This window comes from Raphanus sativus, chromosome 6 (genome assembly GCF_000801105.2).
Source record: "Raphanus sativus cultivar WK10039 chromosome 6, ASM80110v3, whole genome shotgun sequence".
Lineage (NCBI taxonomy): Eukaryota > Viridiplantae > Streptophyta > Magnoliopsida > Brassicales > Brassicaceae > Raphanus > Raphanus sativus.
The window spans coordinates 17,348,375-17,367,241 of NC_079516.1; the positions used below are offsets into that span (position 1 = coordinate 17,348,375).

The following is an 18,867-nucleotide window of genomic DNA, read 5'->3' on the forward strand; positions in this document are numbered from 1 at the left end:
CTTGACCGTTGATGTGAAATGGCATGCATGTGTCCTTATCACTGCTTACGAGGCCATTCACCAAAGAGAAAAGGCTAGGGTGATGTAGTAGTGTCAGACTTAAGGAACATTTTTAAAATACCCTCGTTTTGTGTATTTAATTACGGAGAAATGCCACAATAGTCTTGTAATAATAATAATAGTGAGTTATTATAATGATCAATTATTCAACTAATGTGTGATTAAAGATTTGATTAGCGATTATTTTTATCTGATGTACATACCATACCTATATGTTGGGCCATTTATTTTGTCAAAAAACGCCAAGTCTTATAAAGTTCATTTTTAAGCTTTTTTCTAGAGATAACATAGCTATTTGATAAATTACATGATATTTTATCTAATAATGATGTTTGTATAGTATTGGGTTATTTGTATTTCCTATCCAAATTTTGTTTTTTTTTTGTTCATTTTGTTTTCCTTTCTTTTTAAAGATTAGGAAACCAAATTGATTGATCAACTACCATCAACTTTATTGAACCTAATTAACTGACGAATTAAAAAAAGTTTATTAACACGTTTTAAAAGCATAAATCTCAGAATTAGGTTAGTTTATTTGGGATATAAAAAAAGAAAAAAAAGAAAAGCAAGGCTGGCTGAATTTGTCCGGTATGAGGACATACAGCACCCGTGGAGATACGTAGTCAGTCAGTAGGTGATGACATTGGCAAATTTAGTATTAAATTCCTTCTTCTCTTTTTTTTTCTTACCAAATAAATCCAAACACCACTCCAAATAAAAATCTACAAAAGATTTAAATTTAAGTTAGAAAATGGTATCAGCGATTGGGGAAGAGTATGTTTGATGTAAAAATACAATGTACCCAATGTACCTTGGTTGAAAGTTGAAACGGTGGGTTGGAATATTAAATGGTGCATGAAAAAAACATGGAGGTATTATACAACTTGTACTTAATTTTTTAGCGATTTAGAAAATCTAAGAACCAATTATTTAAGAGATGAATCACTAATATCGTTTCCTTATTCACACCAACGTCGAACAAAAAAACACATAACATAGAAAACAAACAATTTTGAATTAGCTACTAGTTTAATGTATACTAGATCTTGATATGTGCGGTTTGCGCGGATGTTTTTTTACTTTTTGCAAATAAATATTTGCTTGTACAAATGATGGTATATATTTTGATTTTAATTCATATTAAATAATGATCTAATATGATATTTTCAAACACAATAATTTTATAAATTTTTTTTAATAATTTTTTTTTGTTTTTTAAATCATCAGTTGTATCATCCATATTTCTTATCATATATGTATTGTATTGAATTTACATAGGGTTATTATTTATATGAAATATGTGGAAATCATATATTGACAGATTAATTTATAATTAATTTATATATTATATAAATTGACTATTTATATTATAAAATTTAACGAATATAACTTCATATTTATATTTTGGTCATAATTTTGGCCTGGTATTTTTACCTTTTTAAGAGCTTAAAGTGGGAATATATTTATCTTGTTCATGGTGTTTTACTTGTATATTTTTTTGTTGTTTTGATCCGGATGTGTAAAAATGTAAAATTATAACAGTATATACTAAATCAATGCTAAATTAATCAGTTATAGAATTTCATTTATATAAGCTAAATTATAGGAAGTATTTATGTATGCCTCTTTTCAAAAAAAAAATGAGCATGATTTTTTTAACAACTGATTCAATTTTTAATAATAGAGAATATTCTTACAGATTATGTGTATTCAAAAATTAATAGTGTGTTAAATTATATTGTGATTTAAATAACAATAAAATCGTTTTAATGATTTATATATACGTGGGGATGGGGTCACCAAATATTAAAGAGGTTTAAGTTATTATGCTTGTATAATATATGAAAATGTGGATGATAGAAATGGTGTTTATCAAAAATATGTGAACACTTAATTATACAATAAATCCCCCAAAATAGAGTAAAACACAAAAATGAATTCTTTACATTAAATTCAAGGGAAAATTTCTTATAACTGTACGGACTGATTTTTATTTGCTAATAAAGTACATAAATTATTTTGGATCTTCGTTCAATAAATGAACTAATTTTCGTTGTTTATTAAATACACAAACTTTTGAAATTTGTAGATTTTACACAAAATTTTAGACGTTATTAGCTATATCTAATAGAAGTGATGAAGACATTAATGTTTAATTAAACATATGTTTAAATTTTGAAAAAATATCCTTAAAATACATGAATTAATTTACATTTGCTAATAAAATACACGAACTGTTTTGGATACCCGTTTAACACAAGAACTAATTTTTGTTTTTCATTGAATAAACAAACTTTTGCAATTTGCAGATTTCACACATCGATTTAGACGATGTTAACTATGTTTAACATGATTTAAACGATGTCAACTATATTTAACAGAAATGAAAACAATATTAATATTTAATTAAACATGTAGTTAAACTGTGAAGGAAAAACTTTTTAAAAATCTTTCTGATAGATTATATTGTTAACTTCTTTCTCCGCTATGTTTCCATTGTAAATTTGGAAAAGACAATAATTGTTTAAAATTGGGATTGTTTAATATTTCAGTGGTATTCCTTTGTAAATAAGTTGCAAAATTTTTGAGTATTTCTCATTTGTACTTATGTTTTAATTAAAATTTAATAAGATAGGTAGTTATAGTTATTGTCGAAAAAAGGAACAAACTTTTTACTAAAAAAAAGAACAAACATCTTAATTTTTGGAGATATTATACTTTAAAGTGATATATATACGGGTGATTTTGCTCTATATTCATAGCAGAGAAAAAAATAAAATTATAGCCATGCTACAGTTAGAAGTAGCAGATGAAACAATTTGTACACAAATATGACCAAACTCTCCTTTATGGCGCGTAAGCATGATATTGATATTCTAATACGAAAACTGTGATACTATACTATACACGACATAATATAGTCAGTCTTGCAAAATAAGTTAACTAGTTATGAGATTGGGTTTCATCAATTACGTGACTATGCTATACATATTATGGTATGGAATACTCAACACATCTAAACTCTAAACTCAAGTCCTAGTTCCCTATACCCAAACCCTAAACCCTAAACAAAAACCATATACCCTAAACCCAAACTTTAAACCCAAAATTCTAATTCCCTAAACCCAAATCATATACCCTAAACAAAAGTCATTATATCCTAAACTAAATATCATATAATATAGGCAAAAACAAACAAATAAACACAAATCTATATACTCTAAACTAAATTTTAAACTCTAAACCCAAATTCTAAACCCTAAACCCAAATTCTAAATCCTAAACCCAAACCCTAAACCCAAACCATATACCCTAAACCCAAACCATATACCCTAAACCCAAACTATAAACCCTAAACCCAAACTCTAAACCCAAATCCTAAATCTTAAACCCTAAACCCAAACCATATACCATAAACCCAAATCCTAAACCCTAAACCCAAATTCTAAACCCTAAACCCAAACCCTAAACCCAAACTATATACCCTAAACCCAAACTCTAAATCCAAATCCTAAATCCTAAATCCTAAACCCAAACCTTAAACCCTAAACCCAAACCATATACCATAAACTCAAATCCTAAAGTCTAAATTCAATTCAGTGCAAATTGAAGTAGTTATTTATACTATACTATATATAGTAAATAAATAGTATGGACAACTTAATATATAGAAACATCACGATGTAAATCGGTTATAGATTAAGAAAAAATGACAGTGATGCCTTGCCACGACAAATGAGAAGGAGAGGGAGGGGCACTGCAAAAGAGGGGAAGGAGGAGAAAACATTAAAAAATTGTTTCTATTCTATGTTATCAAATAGAATAGTACAACACAATCTATTTACACCACTAATACATCACAAGGAAGAAAAATAAGAGAAAGAGAAAGAAAAAGAAGAAAGAAATTAAAAAGAAGATGAAGAAAAGAAAAATGATGAACCGAACGAAAGATATATAAAGTACACATGCATCTTTCCTCTGTACTAAACATAATTCTTATGTGTTTAACGTATTATGCATAACTAACATATTATACTATACTATATCTATAAATAATATAGAGAACTTGATACATAGAAACATCACAATGTAAATCATTTATTGGTTAAGAAAGTGTGATAGTGATGCTTTGCCGCGATAAAGGAGGAGGACAGGAGGGGAGAAGGAGGGGAGGAGGAGGGGTAGGGGAGAGGAGGAGAGGTAGGGGAGGGGGATGGGGAAGAGGAAGAGGATGTCTACACCATTCTTAGATAATAAAATAGATAGTATAGTATTCACAAGCAGTGTTTCAAATTTTTGTACATATTCTTCATTGAAATATAGTGTTCATGAAAAAAATGTTTACATTAGATATAAAGTTTTGACACATAAAACTTTATACTGAAGCACCATCAACTAAACAAACACACTATCAAATTCATATTTTCTTGAAACAGTAAAAAACCATGTCTATTCTATGTTTATAAAATAGAATAGTACAAAGTACCTTACACTGTTTATCTTCTCTAACAGTTCGACATATTCTCTGAATCGTAATCCACATATACAAAAAATTAGCAAAATCATAAAACCAAAAAAAATATGAATAAAAGTGATAAGCCCATCAATTATTGGATTTGATGATGGTTATACAGTGTCCGAAGAATTCATTTTCTAAAAACTTCATAAAATCTGCAAATAATCATGGAATAAAACAGAAAATTTGGTAAATAAAAAATAGTCTCAGAAGAAGGAGATCAAAGATGAAAGTAAAAGTGAGAATGAACAGGGAATAAAGATAATTTTTGTCATTATACATATTATACAAAGAATAACATAACCAAAATGTTGTTATGATTATAAACTTGATTTTTAGTGTTCATATATGGAATCCAATTTCCATATATATATGGTTGTAACTAAAATAAATACGGCTTTATAACCAAACTCAATTATAGACCCACTTGCATATAATTACAAAAGGGAACACACAAAACAAAAGTATACTTATTGGTTGAAAGAGAAAAGTCACTTCCTTGCCGTTTACCACCAAACGTTTGTTTAGTTGTATTTAGAGTGAAATTCGGTTGAAGACCTCCTATTTATTTGAGCTATCATCACTACCTAAAATTTGAATTAACCCGCCAATGGAGTGTAATATCTAATTGTTTCAAATTCCTATAAGTTGAATTAATACACAAGGTAGTTTTCAGAAATACACAGTATTGGCATGTTTTAATGTATAACAAAAAAATTTACCCGTGTTTTGAAATTGCATAATTATTTTTATGGATTAAATAATGATACCAATGTTTTTTCTTTTAATATTTAGTAGATTTAAAAAATAATACTTAAACTTTATATAGATTATTAATTTATAATGTATTTATTTAATTAAAATAAAATAAATATATAAGATTTTATTACAATTAAAAAAATAAAATGTTTATAATTGATTTTAAGAGATATTATAAGCTATTAAACTTTAGAAATTAATAATAATAATAATAATTTTGTTTTATTTGTACTTGTAATAAATATCTAAGCATTCAAATATCTCTAGTAACACCAATAATTACAACACAACACTAAAGATTAATTCCATATGGTAATTATGTTTTTAAAAAATATTATATAAACATAAAACATCTTCAAATGACTCACATTGTAAGTATTTGTTTTTTCTTTTTTCAAAAAAAAAGACACATTGATTATTATCTGGATCTATACAATCTAACCCTTGCATTTGTAGTATATAATTTAAATCTCACATCTAATATACAAACAAATTTCATCGATGAAAATCTCTTTATATCTATTACGCAAGCCTAACTAATTGAATACCATGAATACATGTTCTTATGTATTTATAGACGTGTTGACAAACAAAAAAGACGTATCGCTTCTATTTGCTCAACTACAAAAATGATAAAATGATAGTAATATGTGTTTTCTTATTATAAATTCATTATTGTGGAAAACTTTCAGTGAATAATGAAAATAAATTCACCATTCTTCCGTTTTATACTGATATTTACATTAACATTTCTGAAGAGTTTAAGCTAAAACATGTATAATTTTGTCAAGACATATTTTAGTTCAAACTCTTCAGAAATCTTTTTCAAAAAAAAAAAACTCTTCAGAAATGTTAATGTAAATATGGGTATAAAACGGAAGAGTGGTGGTTGTGCATTGTTGTTTTGGTGGATAGGTCCACTTATCTCTTGTATCTCATCATATTCTAAAAAATGGCTGCCATGTGAAGACCACCATTTCATTACTCTCTCTGTTCCCTTGATATAATCATATGTCAAGATTTTAATTATTACCCCAAATTACCCATAATTACAGTTTTTAAAATGATTATCTAGCCGTTGATTGCTGGTTTCTTTCTATTGGCTGAAAACAGTTATTAATGTATTTATTATACTAAAGAAATTAAAACACATTTTTTATAGGATAGGTATTCTATGGTGTAGCCTTTGGTTCAGTGAACCGTTTAATCAAACTTCTCTTCCAACCCGAAACAACCGAAACATAATTTTTATTCTCCTTACCCTCTTTCTGTTTTAGCAATGATTTTGCTAGGTCATTTGAAAGCAAAGTCTAAGCCCAAAAAGGCCCAAAGCATGCTCTTATCTATATATAACTGGTAGTCCTCCATAAACGCCTCCTTGGTACATAAAGGATAGAACACTCACTGCCTTTAGAACACTCACTGTTCATACATATTACACACAAGCATATTGAGTATTGACAACATTGTGTCTGATTTGTCTTTCCGGGTGGTCCTCCCTACCATTTTTGTCGATCACTCTTATGAAGTTTCACTGCCTATGAAACATGATTATTTCCCCAATAGTAGTAGCGACCTATAGAGTATGGATATTGGAATTCACCGTTTTTAATGTATTTGTGTGTTTATATATAGCAAAATGAAAGTAATCTCGTTTATAACTTATCTATCAAAAAATACAGCACAAAAGCAAACGAAAATGCAATGTTTGGATTTGGTGTTAGTCTGCTAATATTTTCAAATTTATCGGATTTATTTGATTAAATTGGAAGTATTTCAAATTTATGGAATGGTCCAAATTAATTCTCAAGTGGAGGTGAGCTCTTATTTAATTCATAGATACATTATCTCTCAATATTCAAATGATACTTAAAACATAATTTCATATTTATGTGGCCACGAGGTGAAGTATATTAAGGTGCCTACAAACCCATATTGCTTAGCTTTCCAAAATCCGCATACCAGTAGGCACCACATTGTGTTCAAATTTATTTGATTTTAAACTATATCTATTTACATGTTGTTAGTAAGAACTAGATGTTTGTCTTGCTAAGTTAGATATATTTTTCTTGGCAAAAAGTTAGATATATTTTCGACTACTTTTTAGAGGTACCAAATTTATATGCATAGAAAAGTTTTATCTGGTGTCAAATTAATGTATTTAAGGAATAAATTTAAGGTGGTTGAAAATCAGGAACTGAATTTTTGTTTTATATCATCTTTGCGATTAGATTAGAAGCTTAGGGGTTTGAATCAAACCGGCACCATAGAACCTATAAAGAAGAAACAACATACTGATCTCTAGTTCTTTGAGTCAGCCGATCATGTGATAAATGAGAAAAACAAAATTATTCAAAAACTACAAAAAAAGTTGGCCACTCATGTGAAAGGTGGTGGTTTGCATGAAATTCGAACAGTCTCTTTGGAGAAACTAGGGGTGTAGCCCCGCGCAAGCGCGGAGTGTTGACAAATACTTTCATTATTGTAGTTGAAAATTGAAGTTTCATGTATTGTTGATGAAGGCAAAACCCTGATTCGTGTTAAAATCGTGTGTCGGTCATGTAGAAGCGTAGATTGTATTATGAGGAAAAGATGAGATTGAGTAATTAAATGGGTTGAATGGTTAAGTTTGTATATATTTAATTCAGATTGATGGTCATGTGTAATGTTTTTTAAATCAATTATCCAAGAATGCATTTGAAGAGAGCTGACACAAACGTGTATTATCGCGATAGTGTATTGTCAGAGTACCAGAGACTGGATATTTTTTGTTGTAATCATATCTCTCTACTACCAAAATTATTATTATTTTTTCAAACATATAATATATTAGAGAATTAAGAGTCCCCCCCATACGTAAGGAGTCTTCTCTAAGTTTGATTGTTGTATGCATAAAATAAGTGGATGAATTAACTGCTTATTTGAAAGTTTTAAAAATAAAGTCAACATCAGCTTTACACAAATCTAGTCGACGTGAAACCAAAGAAAAGAAAAATCTAACTGTATTATATACAAGATATTACATGAGACAATGACGCTCAAAATGTACACTCAAAGATCATTATTCCACAAGATTAAAAAAAAAACGGAAGCAAACGATCATTCTTACTTGTTGGGTTATAACTTGGTTGTGATGTTTTGAACAGTTTCTGGAGATGTCTGAAAGGCTTGAGCCAAGATGCTGTCAGGAACAGGAGGTGTAGAGCCGAGCAAAGTAGCACCAAGAGACTAAGTTCCAAGAAGCTGGCTATTGAAAGCAGCGATGACCGGAAGCAGGGATACTGCCATTGTTCTTCTGGAAATGCACGAGTCCTTTGGGGAAAGCAAAGACGTCACCTTTCTTGAGAGATTGAGAGAAGAGCTTGTTGGCCGTCCTGAGAAACCCAAAGTCGAGTGTTCCTTCGAGGACGTAGACGACTTTGGTGGCACGGGGGTGCGAGTGAGGGAGACACCTAGTATGTCGAGACCTGGGACGTTCATCAAGTTAGCTCATGTGACCAAGGATCCGAATGTGTTGTTGGTAAGAACTGGATTCGCTATTCCAGGTGAGAAGAAATCGAGTGATGTGACGGTAGCTGCGTCTTTGCAAGGGAAACCATTGACTTTGATTTCTGAAAGTTCGATAAAAAAATCAAAAAGCTTCGTTTTTTTAGAAAATATGAAAAAGATGCGATGAGTCGATGAGAGATGTTATATCAAGTTTCATTTACCGGAGGAGAGATCAGCGACACAGAGGTCTGGATGAAGGATGCAGGCGTAGAGATTAGCAGTGCGTCCACATCTCTAATTACTTCACCTTAGAGAACATGTTCATGTACCTGCAGGTTTCCTCTTCATCTTCAGTTTTTCTGTGTGATCGTTTTGAAGTATAAGCAAAAACAATCAAGTAACCGAAATCAACTAACTTTTGAGTAGCCAATAACTATATGCATACCTAAGACAGGCCTTGCCAATAAGAAACAACCAGTTGATAGCAATGTTCTTTAACTGTAAACTTCTTTCAAAATTTCCACTTCTAGGGTTGATGAATAACCTCTCAGCCGATTCAATCATAGCTTATGTTATGGTTTCAATTAAAGCAGCTTCGTCTTCTGGACCTTAAAAGATTTTAAGAGTGTCAGTATGATTCAATAAAGCAATAACAGCCCTTCCATATACAAATATGATTCAACGAAAACAACTTCATAACATTTTATAAATGAAGAATATTAAATTTGAAATTCTCATGTCACCTATAGAGTAGAAACAATGTTTAGCTAAAAAACCTACCAGTAGTGGAGTCAAATGCAGATATGGCTCCACCAGAAGCATCTTGAGAATGCCATCTGTGAAGTCAAATTCAAGAAAACATCAGAATATACCCAATCATATGTATTCCATGTAATTAAAGACTACAAAGAACTCTCCATAGAAAGGATAAAAAACTCACCAAAGAAGTAGCAACTGTGGAATCCAGAGATCATCTGAAACACAGATTCTCGCAGATCTTTTCATAACTCCGAATCAGACCTCAACCATACACTGAGAAAAAAAGCTACGATTCCAGCAAAGTAAACAACGGCAGAAGACTCAGAACCAACCTCTTTACCCAATCTTTCACCAACAAACGGCTTGCACATTTCCAAACAATCATCATCAACACCACCTAACTACTCTCTTCTACTTCTTTATCCACAACCCAAACTCGACCCAATCAGCAGAACTAAACCCAGAAACCATCAACAAATCATCTTCACCGCGTCCTCTTTGTTCATCTCAACCATCTCTTATTTATAGATTTGACGGCCAAGAAACGAAACGAAACGAAACGAAACGAAAAGGTCGAAATTGTTACAGAGTTTAATGTGAATGACACTAACTGTCGAATTTAATGAGAAGAGAACTTTGCAGACTAAGGAAAACGAAGCGAGTTCAACTCTGGAAGAAAGGTAACGATGAAGCCCTACGATTGAAACACAAAAAGGAGCGTTTTATTATTCACTTTATTATTTGTCCAAACACTGAGGCCCAAACCAAATTATCAGACCAAACACGAAGGCCCAGACCAAACTATTATTTTCTTAAGAGAGGAATCAGACCAAACCACAGAACACTCGACCAAACAAAACCGGAAATCATGTGGGACCCACATGCATTAAAAAGAAGCTGACGTGGCTGCTCTTAGAAGAGAGAAAACTCAGGCATTATATATATGATTTAATGGATATCTTCAATAAATTTTCCATAGTAAATATACATTGATGCTTTCATGCTCCAATCCACCCAGCATTTTCCTTTCGATTCTGCATCGATCTTGAGATTGTCATAAGGATGTCAAGGACTTGGTGTGTTGCTTCTCTTAATTTCTTTAGTCTCTGGCTCTCATACTATTGCGAACATCATTAAGAATATCTGTAGATTAAACATACTCCCTCCGTTCCTGAAACTAAGATTTTCTAAAGTTTTCACGTTTATTAAAATTATAATAAATATTTGCAATTTAGTTTACTATTTATCTTTTTTCTACAATTTCCAATAACTATCTACCAATAAAATTTAAGCAGTTCAAATATTCACAATTAATGATCCTCAAAAGTATACAAAAATACCTTAAAAATATAGAAAATCTATATTTATGAAACAAGAATAAAATTCAGAAAATCTTATTTTCAGGAACGGAGGGAGTAATATTCTTATCTATATATTAAAATTGAAATATACCTTTTGAAACTAAGCCTTACTTCACTTTAAACAATTTATGTCAATGCATTTAATGATTATTAATTAAGTAACTAAATAAATCATTTATTTTGTTAGATTATTCTCTAACCAAACACAACCAAACTTATCCTTATTCCCTAACCCGAAATATTTTCTACTGAATGTTTAAAATAAAATTAAGCAGATTTATTTAAAATGTGGTATACAAACTTTAAATATTAAATATTCATATATATTATTATATTATTTCACATACAATATATAAACTATAAATGTTTTATCGAAACATATAAAGTATATTTTCAAATATATGTTAAATAATTTGATGATTAATATTATTCACATATATATTTAAATTATAAGAATAATATAATTAAATTAATTTAATATTTTCTTCAAACAAAACATAGACGAAAAATTATTTAGGTTATAAAAAAATTAGAGACATATATATCTATTTTATTAAAACATAAATAATTTAATTTGACATAAAAATATTTTATTTTGGAAAGATAAATTTATTAATATACATAAACATACCTCAAAATGGTTAATGTAATTAAAAATTGTTTATGTGCAATATATAACATATTATTTTGATTGGTTTAGTATTCAACTACAATATGAGTAACCAATAAATTACAGATAATTAAAAATCGTCAACGATCTATCATAAATGTTATATATTATACATAAAAACAAACATACTTATGGATGCATGTATGTGCAATCATTGTTATATTCTTGTGCTATTAAATAACCACTCATACAGATGCACATATCAAATTCTAATTTCTCTTTATTTTGAAGGTGTGAGGGAGTTTTTATTTTAGATTAACCTTCATTTTTCATGTCGCAGCAACCTGCAAATGCAACCTTTGATCAAAATGTTGTTTGTGTCGATATTGGAGGTTCATGCGATTTGCGACATGTGACTAAGTGTTATTTATTTTCGGATAGCATAAATTTTAAATTTTATTCATTATATATTCAGTGATTTGAAATTTTGATTTGCAACTAATCACAGTCACTCGAGATAATAAAACTAACAACAACATGTGATTTGTGACATATTGTTTCATTGTGCAACCCATTGTATATCGCAAATTGATCGTCCAGGGAAACTAAATGAACAGGTCGTTATCAACTTTATTAGGTTATTGATTGATCTGTGATGTTCAAGGTAGATAACTATAATCCTTCATTTTATGATTAATTTAATATATATTTTTGAGTTGATAACACAAGATATAAAAATGAAATTTGAAATGTTTGGGTCATATTTTATTCTTCGGAAATAAAATTCATGGTATAATTAGTGTACTAAATGAATTTGAGTGATGAGAATCACTGGTTAATTTCATTGACAAAATGTAAATTTAGTAAAATTTTGTGACTACTATAATCAAGGTGAGTCTTATATATATGTAGATTATAGAATAATAAAGTTTCTTTTTAAACACAAGTTCTGAAAAAGTACAAGGTGTTGCTTTACTTTTGACACATGATTTTAAAATATTTATAATTGATTTACTCATTTATTTTATATATTATTAATTCATTTTAGAATTATAAATTTCTTTTTACTATATTATATTATATGTTTTATTACTGTGTATTACCAAAGATTATAAATTTTTAGATCTCTCATCTTCCATTGTAATGGTAAGATTTTATAAAACACAAATGCAGCCACATATCAACTAACTTTTTTAACATTTGTATTTTTAATTTTTAAGATTCTTCTAGTTCAAACTACTGATGTTATATTTATCATCTGTATGAGTATCTTGAATATTTAATTATCTAATATTTTAATTTTACTATTTTTTTTTCTTTCTTCAAGTTTTTATAAATAAAATTCCTTTGTAAATTATATGCTTTTATTTATATTTTTAAATTATTTTCTATAGTTTTAATTTTGGCTTTTTTATAAACTATAAATTTAGATCATGTAAATTTTGCTTTCTTATAAAATTTAAAATTTTGACGTTATATGTCTTTTACATTATGAAATTCTGATGGAATTTGCATGCCATTATTATGTTAATTAATAATTTTGAGTCATAAAATCTCTTTAATAAGATTTTAAGCTTTTGACAAAATAGTTTCAATAATTTCAATTCATTTTGATATTTCAAAACGACAATAAACTATTAGCTTTAAACTGATTTTTAAAGAAAAAAACAAACTGAATATTTAAGTTTTATTGTTTTGATTGAATATCAAATTTATTGATTAAGCTGGCTCATTTACAAATATGTGATATAGGCTATAATCTACTAAATACAAATGAATGAATTGAAAAATACTTTCGCAAAATCTTAAGTAATCTCCAGTCATCTTCTCATTAATCCCTTCAGCGGATGATCCCAAGTAGGACTGGGCAAAAGAACGGAATCTGAAGAACCCAACCAAATTCGATCCGAAAAAATAGTATCAAATTCGAACTGAAACTAATTAAATATCCGAATGGATTCAAATTTTTGGTATTTAAAAAAACGAAATCGAACCCGTTCTGAACCGAAATATTTCGGGTACCCGAATATATCCGAACTAGATTAATATACCTATATATTTTAACTATTTTTAGATTTAACGTACATTAAAAAGCATCTAAAACATATATATATATAATACTTTTAAATTGTCCAAAATACTTGAAAACATATATAAGTCAAAAGTTCATGTCTAAATATTTAAAATATACTTAAAACACCAAAAATACATAAAATATTTATTGATTATCTATTCAAATATTCAAATCAAACCAATTTATATGTTAAGTTTTGATATTTTGACACATGTTATTCAAATTATATGTAATATATTATTTTATTTATAGATTCTGTGAAGTCTAAAGTATATAATGAATTTTAAAATAATTTAAATGGATTATCCAAACTCGAACCGAACTCGCAAGGATTGGGATTAGGACCGAACCCGAACCGAGATTTAGAAATATTCGAATGGAGCTGAAATCTTTAAACTTGAAAACCCAACTCGAATAGGCCCGAACCAAAACCCGAATAGATTCCCGAACGCCCACCTCTAATCCCAAGCATAGCAAAGAGATGTTATCCGGTTCCTATTTTGCTTGTCAACACTTCAAGAGAGCTTTTCCGTTGTGACCGACACACCACCATGTCTTCGTGAATTCCGTTCTTTCCAGATAGAATATAGGGTCGTCTGAAACACCATCATCCTTAGCACCGCGTCAATCCGACTTCTAGTAAAAGGGTGGTTTATGATATGAATGGAACTAGTAAAAAACACAAATTGACAAACTAATTTAATTATAAATTTCAAAGTGCGTAAATTAAATGAAGGAAAGAAGGACACTATTATTAAAATTAAAGGTTGGGCATGCATGGTTGCCACTTGTCCATGCATTTTCTTCTGATTAGAACACAAAATACGTACTTCTTCCCTCACCTACTCAATAATATCTCACAGAATATCTGTATGTATTATGCAGTCAAAACCCCACAAAAAAATCTTACAGTCATATGTATTTAAATTAATATCGGACATATTAATTTGAGTAGTGTATTTACATTTTTCTTGTATCTGTGTATATATACTTGCTTGTATTTGTCCAGAATTGCTTGTAAATTAAGAATCAAATTTGGTCCGAATTGGTAAAATGGGATCAAGTAAGGATTTAATCTTTCTGTTTCTCAATAATTATCACTTTGACATTTTTAATACAAATTAATAAAATAACGAAAATATATATAAGTGGTTATTAATTACATCTCTCCGATCAATAGTATTTGAGATAAATTTAATTATTTATAAAATCAAAGGAGTTTACAATTAATTTTTATCTAAAAATAAGTATGATTTATATTAAAATTGTAAAATAACACTTTTTATGTAGTAAGAAAAAAAAATAAGGTTTATTATGAAATAGAGGAAAGGAAGTATGATATGATCCTCTCTTCCTAAGCAACCATAGTCACAGCCACCTGTATTGCTCGTCTTTGTAATTGTATATACATGCTCACTTTTTTATTTTCTGAAATAGATTTTATACGCATACAAATATAAGTTACTTCATGTTGACCACTAAGTCATGAGAGTAATTACAATGTTGACTTAACTATAATTTTCAGTTCTAGAGAGAGAAAGAAGAAGAGGAGAGAGAAGGGGAGAAAGAAGACGCCATTGAATTATGGAAAAGAGGGATGAACAGAACTTTTGCAACACCTGTTCAACATTCACCTTCCACTCGTCTCCTCCTTCTTGGTTCCATCTTTTAACTTAACCTCTCTTGAAACTATGGTTAAGTTTTGCTATAGCCAACGTTCATTTAGTGTCACAAGATCTCGCTTCGAACTTTGCTATCATCATAATCTTTTTCACAATCCTTTTAAATCCCCTCCTCCAAAACCCTAGATCATGAATGTGAGTTATACAAATGTCACCCCTTACCATAAATAGTAGTTAAAAGAAAAAAAAATAAACAAAAGCTTCTTGTTTAGACAAACCAAATCTCTGATTGCCCAGCGTCCATTATAAGCCACTGTTTTGATCTGCACAATACGCACCCCCCTCTCTCTCTCTCTCTCTCTCTTCTCTTTCTCTCTATCTCTATCACTGAAACCCAAAGCCATCCACCATTTGTTCTTTTTTCCTTCACACACTGTTTCCACACTTCCTTTTTACTAGGCAACCAATTGAGTTAAAGATGATGATGGATGAAGCTCATGATGTGGAAACCAAAGCATCTGCTTTATTGGCAAGTGTCCATCATCGTCCAGGGTTTGGATCCGAGTCTGGCCATGTTCATGGGTTATCGGCGTCTGTGCCTCTTCTGGGTGTTAACTGGAAGAGGAGAAGGATGCCAAGACAGAGACGATCTTCTTCTTCCTTTAACCGTCTCTCTTTTCCTATTTTGCCTCCTTCTTCCTCCCACGTGCCAGCTCCTCTTCCCGCACGTGTAAGTCCCTCCTCTCTCTTGTTTTTTTTTTCAGTTTTATTATCCCCTCAATTTTATTTATAAGTTTAAAAATAAATAAAGCCTTTAATGATTCTCTTTAAATCTGTGTGGATCCAAATGAAAATATTTAATATTGTGTATATGATCTATGTATTTTTCCATTTGACTGATTCTGAAAAAGATTCAATGTATCATGTATGTTATAATGTAAATATTGTGATGATGTAAAAAAAATGATGTCAGAAAATAGACAGAAGAAGGCTAAGATTTCTCTTCCAGAAGGAACTGAAGAATAGTGACGTCAGTTCCCTCCGCCGAATGATACTCCCTAAGGTACCATCTCTGATTTGTATGATCATGATAGATGATAGATGATAGACGATGATGATGACGATGATGATGTTGGTTGAATCAGAAAGCTGCGGAGGCTCACTTGCCGGCGTTGGAATCCAAGGAAGGGATGCCTATAAAAATGGAAGATTTGGATGGTCGTCACGTTTGGACCTTCAAGTACAGGTATGCACTTAATTATAATTTCATAATACCTTCATAATCTATTTATAGCTAATTTGTGCAATGTCATTATTGTATAATCGGATCAACTATATATTCAATTTCATAAGTTAGAAATTGGTTATAGTTTGGATATTTATTGATATTCTTGGTTAATTGATAGTTAGAAAGTATATTCACTTATCCATTTTTTTGTATGAAAAAAAAAATTATGACTGACCCATGTTGCTCCTAATATCTTTGTTTTGTTAGCTATGCAAGTCTCTATATATAGTTTCTAAATAGTGTACTGCTGTCACTAATTCACAATATATGAGCTTGCAAATTGTCCCTGTGATGGCATATATATCATCTCATTTAATTAGAATCGACCTTAATAAGATCTTAATAAGTGGATCTTGAGTCTTGGACTAATGTTGTGATCTTTAGGTACTGGCCAAACAACAATAGCAGAATGTACGTGCTAGAAAACACAGGTAAACTTACTTGTAACCCACAATAATAATTAGATGTAATTCTCTTGCTAATTGTATCATGAATCAACGACTAAATCATTGTTAAAATACTCAATTTGAGTAGTTTGAGTAATAGAATAACTGTTTGTCGTAAAAAAAAACACTCAATTTAAGCTGGGTTTTGTTTCCAGGGGACTTTGTGAATGCTCATGGTTTGCAGCAAGGTGACTTCATCATGGTCTACCAAAACCTCTACCGTAAAAATTACGTACGTAACACGTCACAAAAGTCCAAAATCTTTTGTCGTATATATTACTCAACTTTATTTATATTCAATTCAGGTGATACAAGCAAGAAAGGCATCAGAAGAAGAAGAAGAAGAAGAAGAAAACTTAACAAGCGTTGAAGAAGACGACATTTACACAGACTTAAAAAAGATTGAAAACACTGTGGTTAACGATCTTCTCATCCAAGATTATAATCATCACTACAACAGCGACAACGGAAAATGTTCTTTCTGTTATCCCATCATCGACGACATCACCGCCACAGCCACTACCACCTCTTTCGTCTACGACACGACGGCTCTAACCTCCAACGATACGCCTCTCGATTTTTTGGGTGGACTCACGATGAGGACTAATAATTATTACTCCAAGGTTGGATCATTCGAGGGTTTTGGCTCAGTCGAGAATATCTCTCTCGATGACTTCAAATAAATCGGCGCGATCGATGTGCTCTTGATGAATATTCTTGATGGTGATCAACTTTTTCTTTTTACTAGATATATATAAAAATGCGTTTTGTATTTTGAACAAAATGGTGTTTTATATTACAGTTTATATGAAGATCATATAGCTAGATGGGAGTCGTGGAAGTGTTTTGTATTTGATGAATAATTACCTGTCGCGGCTTTAAGTTATCAATCCTTGCCCGACATGAAAAGCAAAACATAGTTTTTCTTTTTGGGAAATTTGTTGTTTCTTTTTGTAAAGCAAAACAATTACGCTATATATATGGTACAACTCGAAATTTGATATTCTCTGTGTTTTGATAGTTTTTTTTTTTTGAAAAATTGTGTGTTTTGATAGTTTGAACTATTATAAGCTTATTTTAGACACATTTAAGCATTTGAAATAGTTTGTATGAATACAATAATTGGAGAGACGATTTTGAAGATTTAAGAGTTATTGAAATTAGTTTCAAAAAAAAAAAAAGAGTTATTGAAATGGAATCAAAGGAGAACGTGAATCAAGGAGGAAAAGCTTCAAGGCTCACATCGGCTTGGAGATAGCCGTAATAGTTTACACACAACTAACGGGTTCACAATAGCCAAGAGCAACTACCAAGTGAAGACCGCTGCACCCTCAACGCTTCATGTGCATCCTGCTGGGAGGTAGTATCGGCTTTACACGTGTGCTGAGTGTGCTTTTGCACTGTCTTTTATTTTCTTTAGTAATTTTCTGTAAAGAACTAAGATCTTATATAGTCCAAAGATCTTAATTTGGGAGTTATAAAAATATATCAGTTTTGGAAGAAAAAGTTTAGGCCATGATTATTGAAGGTCTCTTATTCCGGATCTCTTAGTGAAAGTAAGACACATTCTCTTAGTTTTTAACTAGAAAAAGCTAAGACACGACTCTTTAATCTCTTATTTAAAAAATATTTTTTAACTTTTTCTAATTAAAATCTAAGAAATTGTCTCTTATTTTCGCTAAAAATCCCGGAATAAGAGATCTACAATAATCATGCCCTAGAGCACAAGGCCCATTAGATAAGCCGGCGTATTTAGAGCAGTTCTGTTCAATCGTCGAGTATGTGTTCATGGGTTTCTAAATGAGTTTAATAATAATAATAATAACTAGATGAAAATTTTAGCTTCATCGTGGAATGATTTTTTTTAACTACTATGTATTTAA

The 18,867-nt window shown here is 30.2% G+C and overlaps 1 protein-coding gene and 1 pseudogene across 1 annotated transcript; one reads left to right on the top strand and one right to left on the bottom strand.

The window, feature by feature from the left end:
- Positions 1-8,299: 8,299 nt before the first annotated feature.
- LOC108807956 (germin-like protein subfamily 2 member 1) lies at positions 8,300-9,954 on the bottom strand (annotated as a pseudogene).
- Positions 9,955-15,728: 5,774 nt separating this feature from the next.
- LOC108810895 (B3 domain-containing transcription factor FUS3) lies at positions 15,729-17,917 on the top strand. The gene is made up of 6 exons (XM_056988065.1): positions 15,729-15,980; positions 16,224-16,313; positions 16,396-16,496; positions 16,923-16,969; positions 17,140-17,216; positions 17,290-17,917. The coding sequence occupies exons 1-6, from the start codon at positions 15,729-15,731 to the stop codon at positions 17,665-17,667; spliced, it is 945 nt and encodes a 314-aa protein (XP_056844045.1). The 3' UTR covers positions 17,668-17,917.
- Positions 17,918-18,867: the final 950 nt, after the last annotated feature.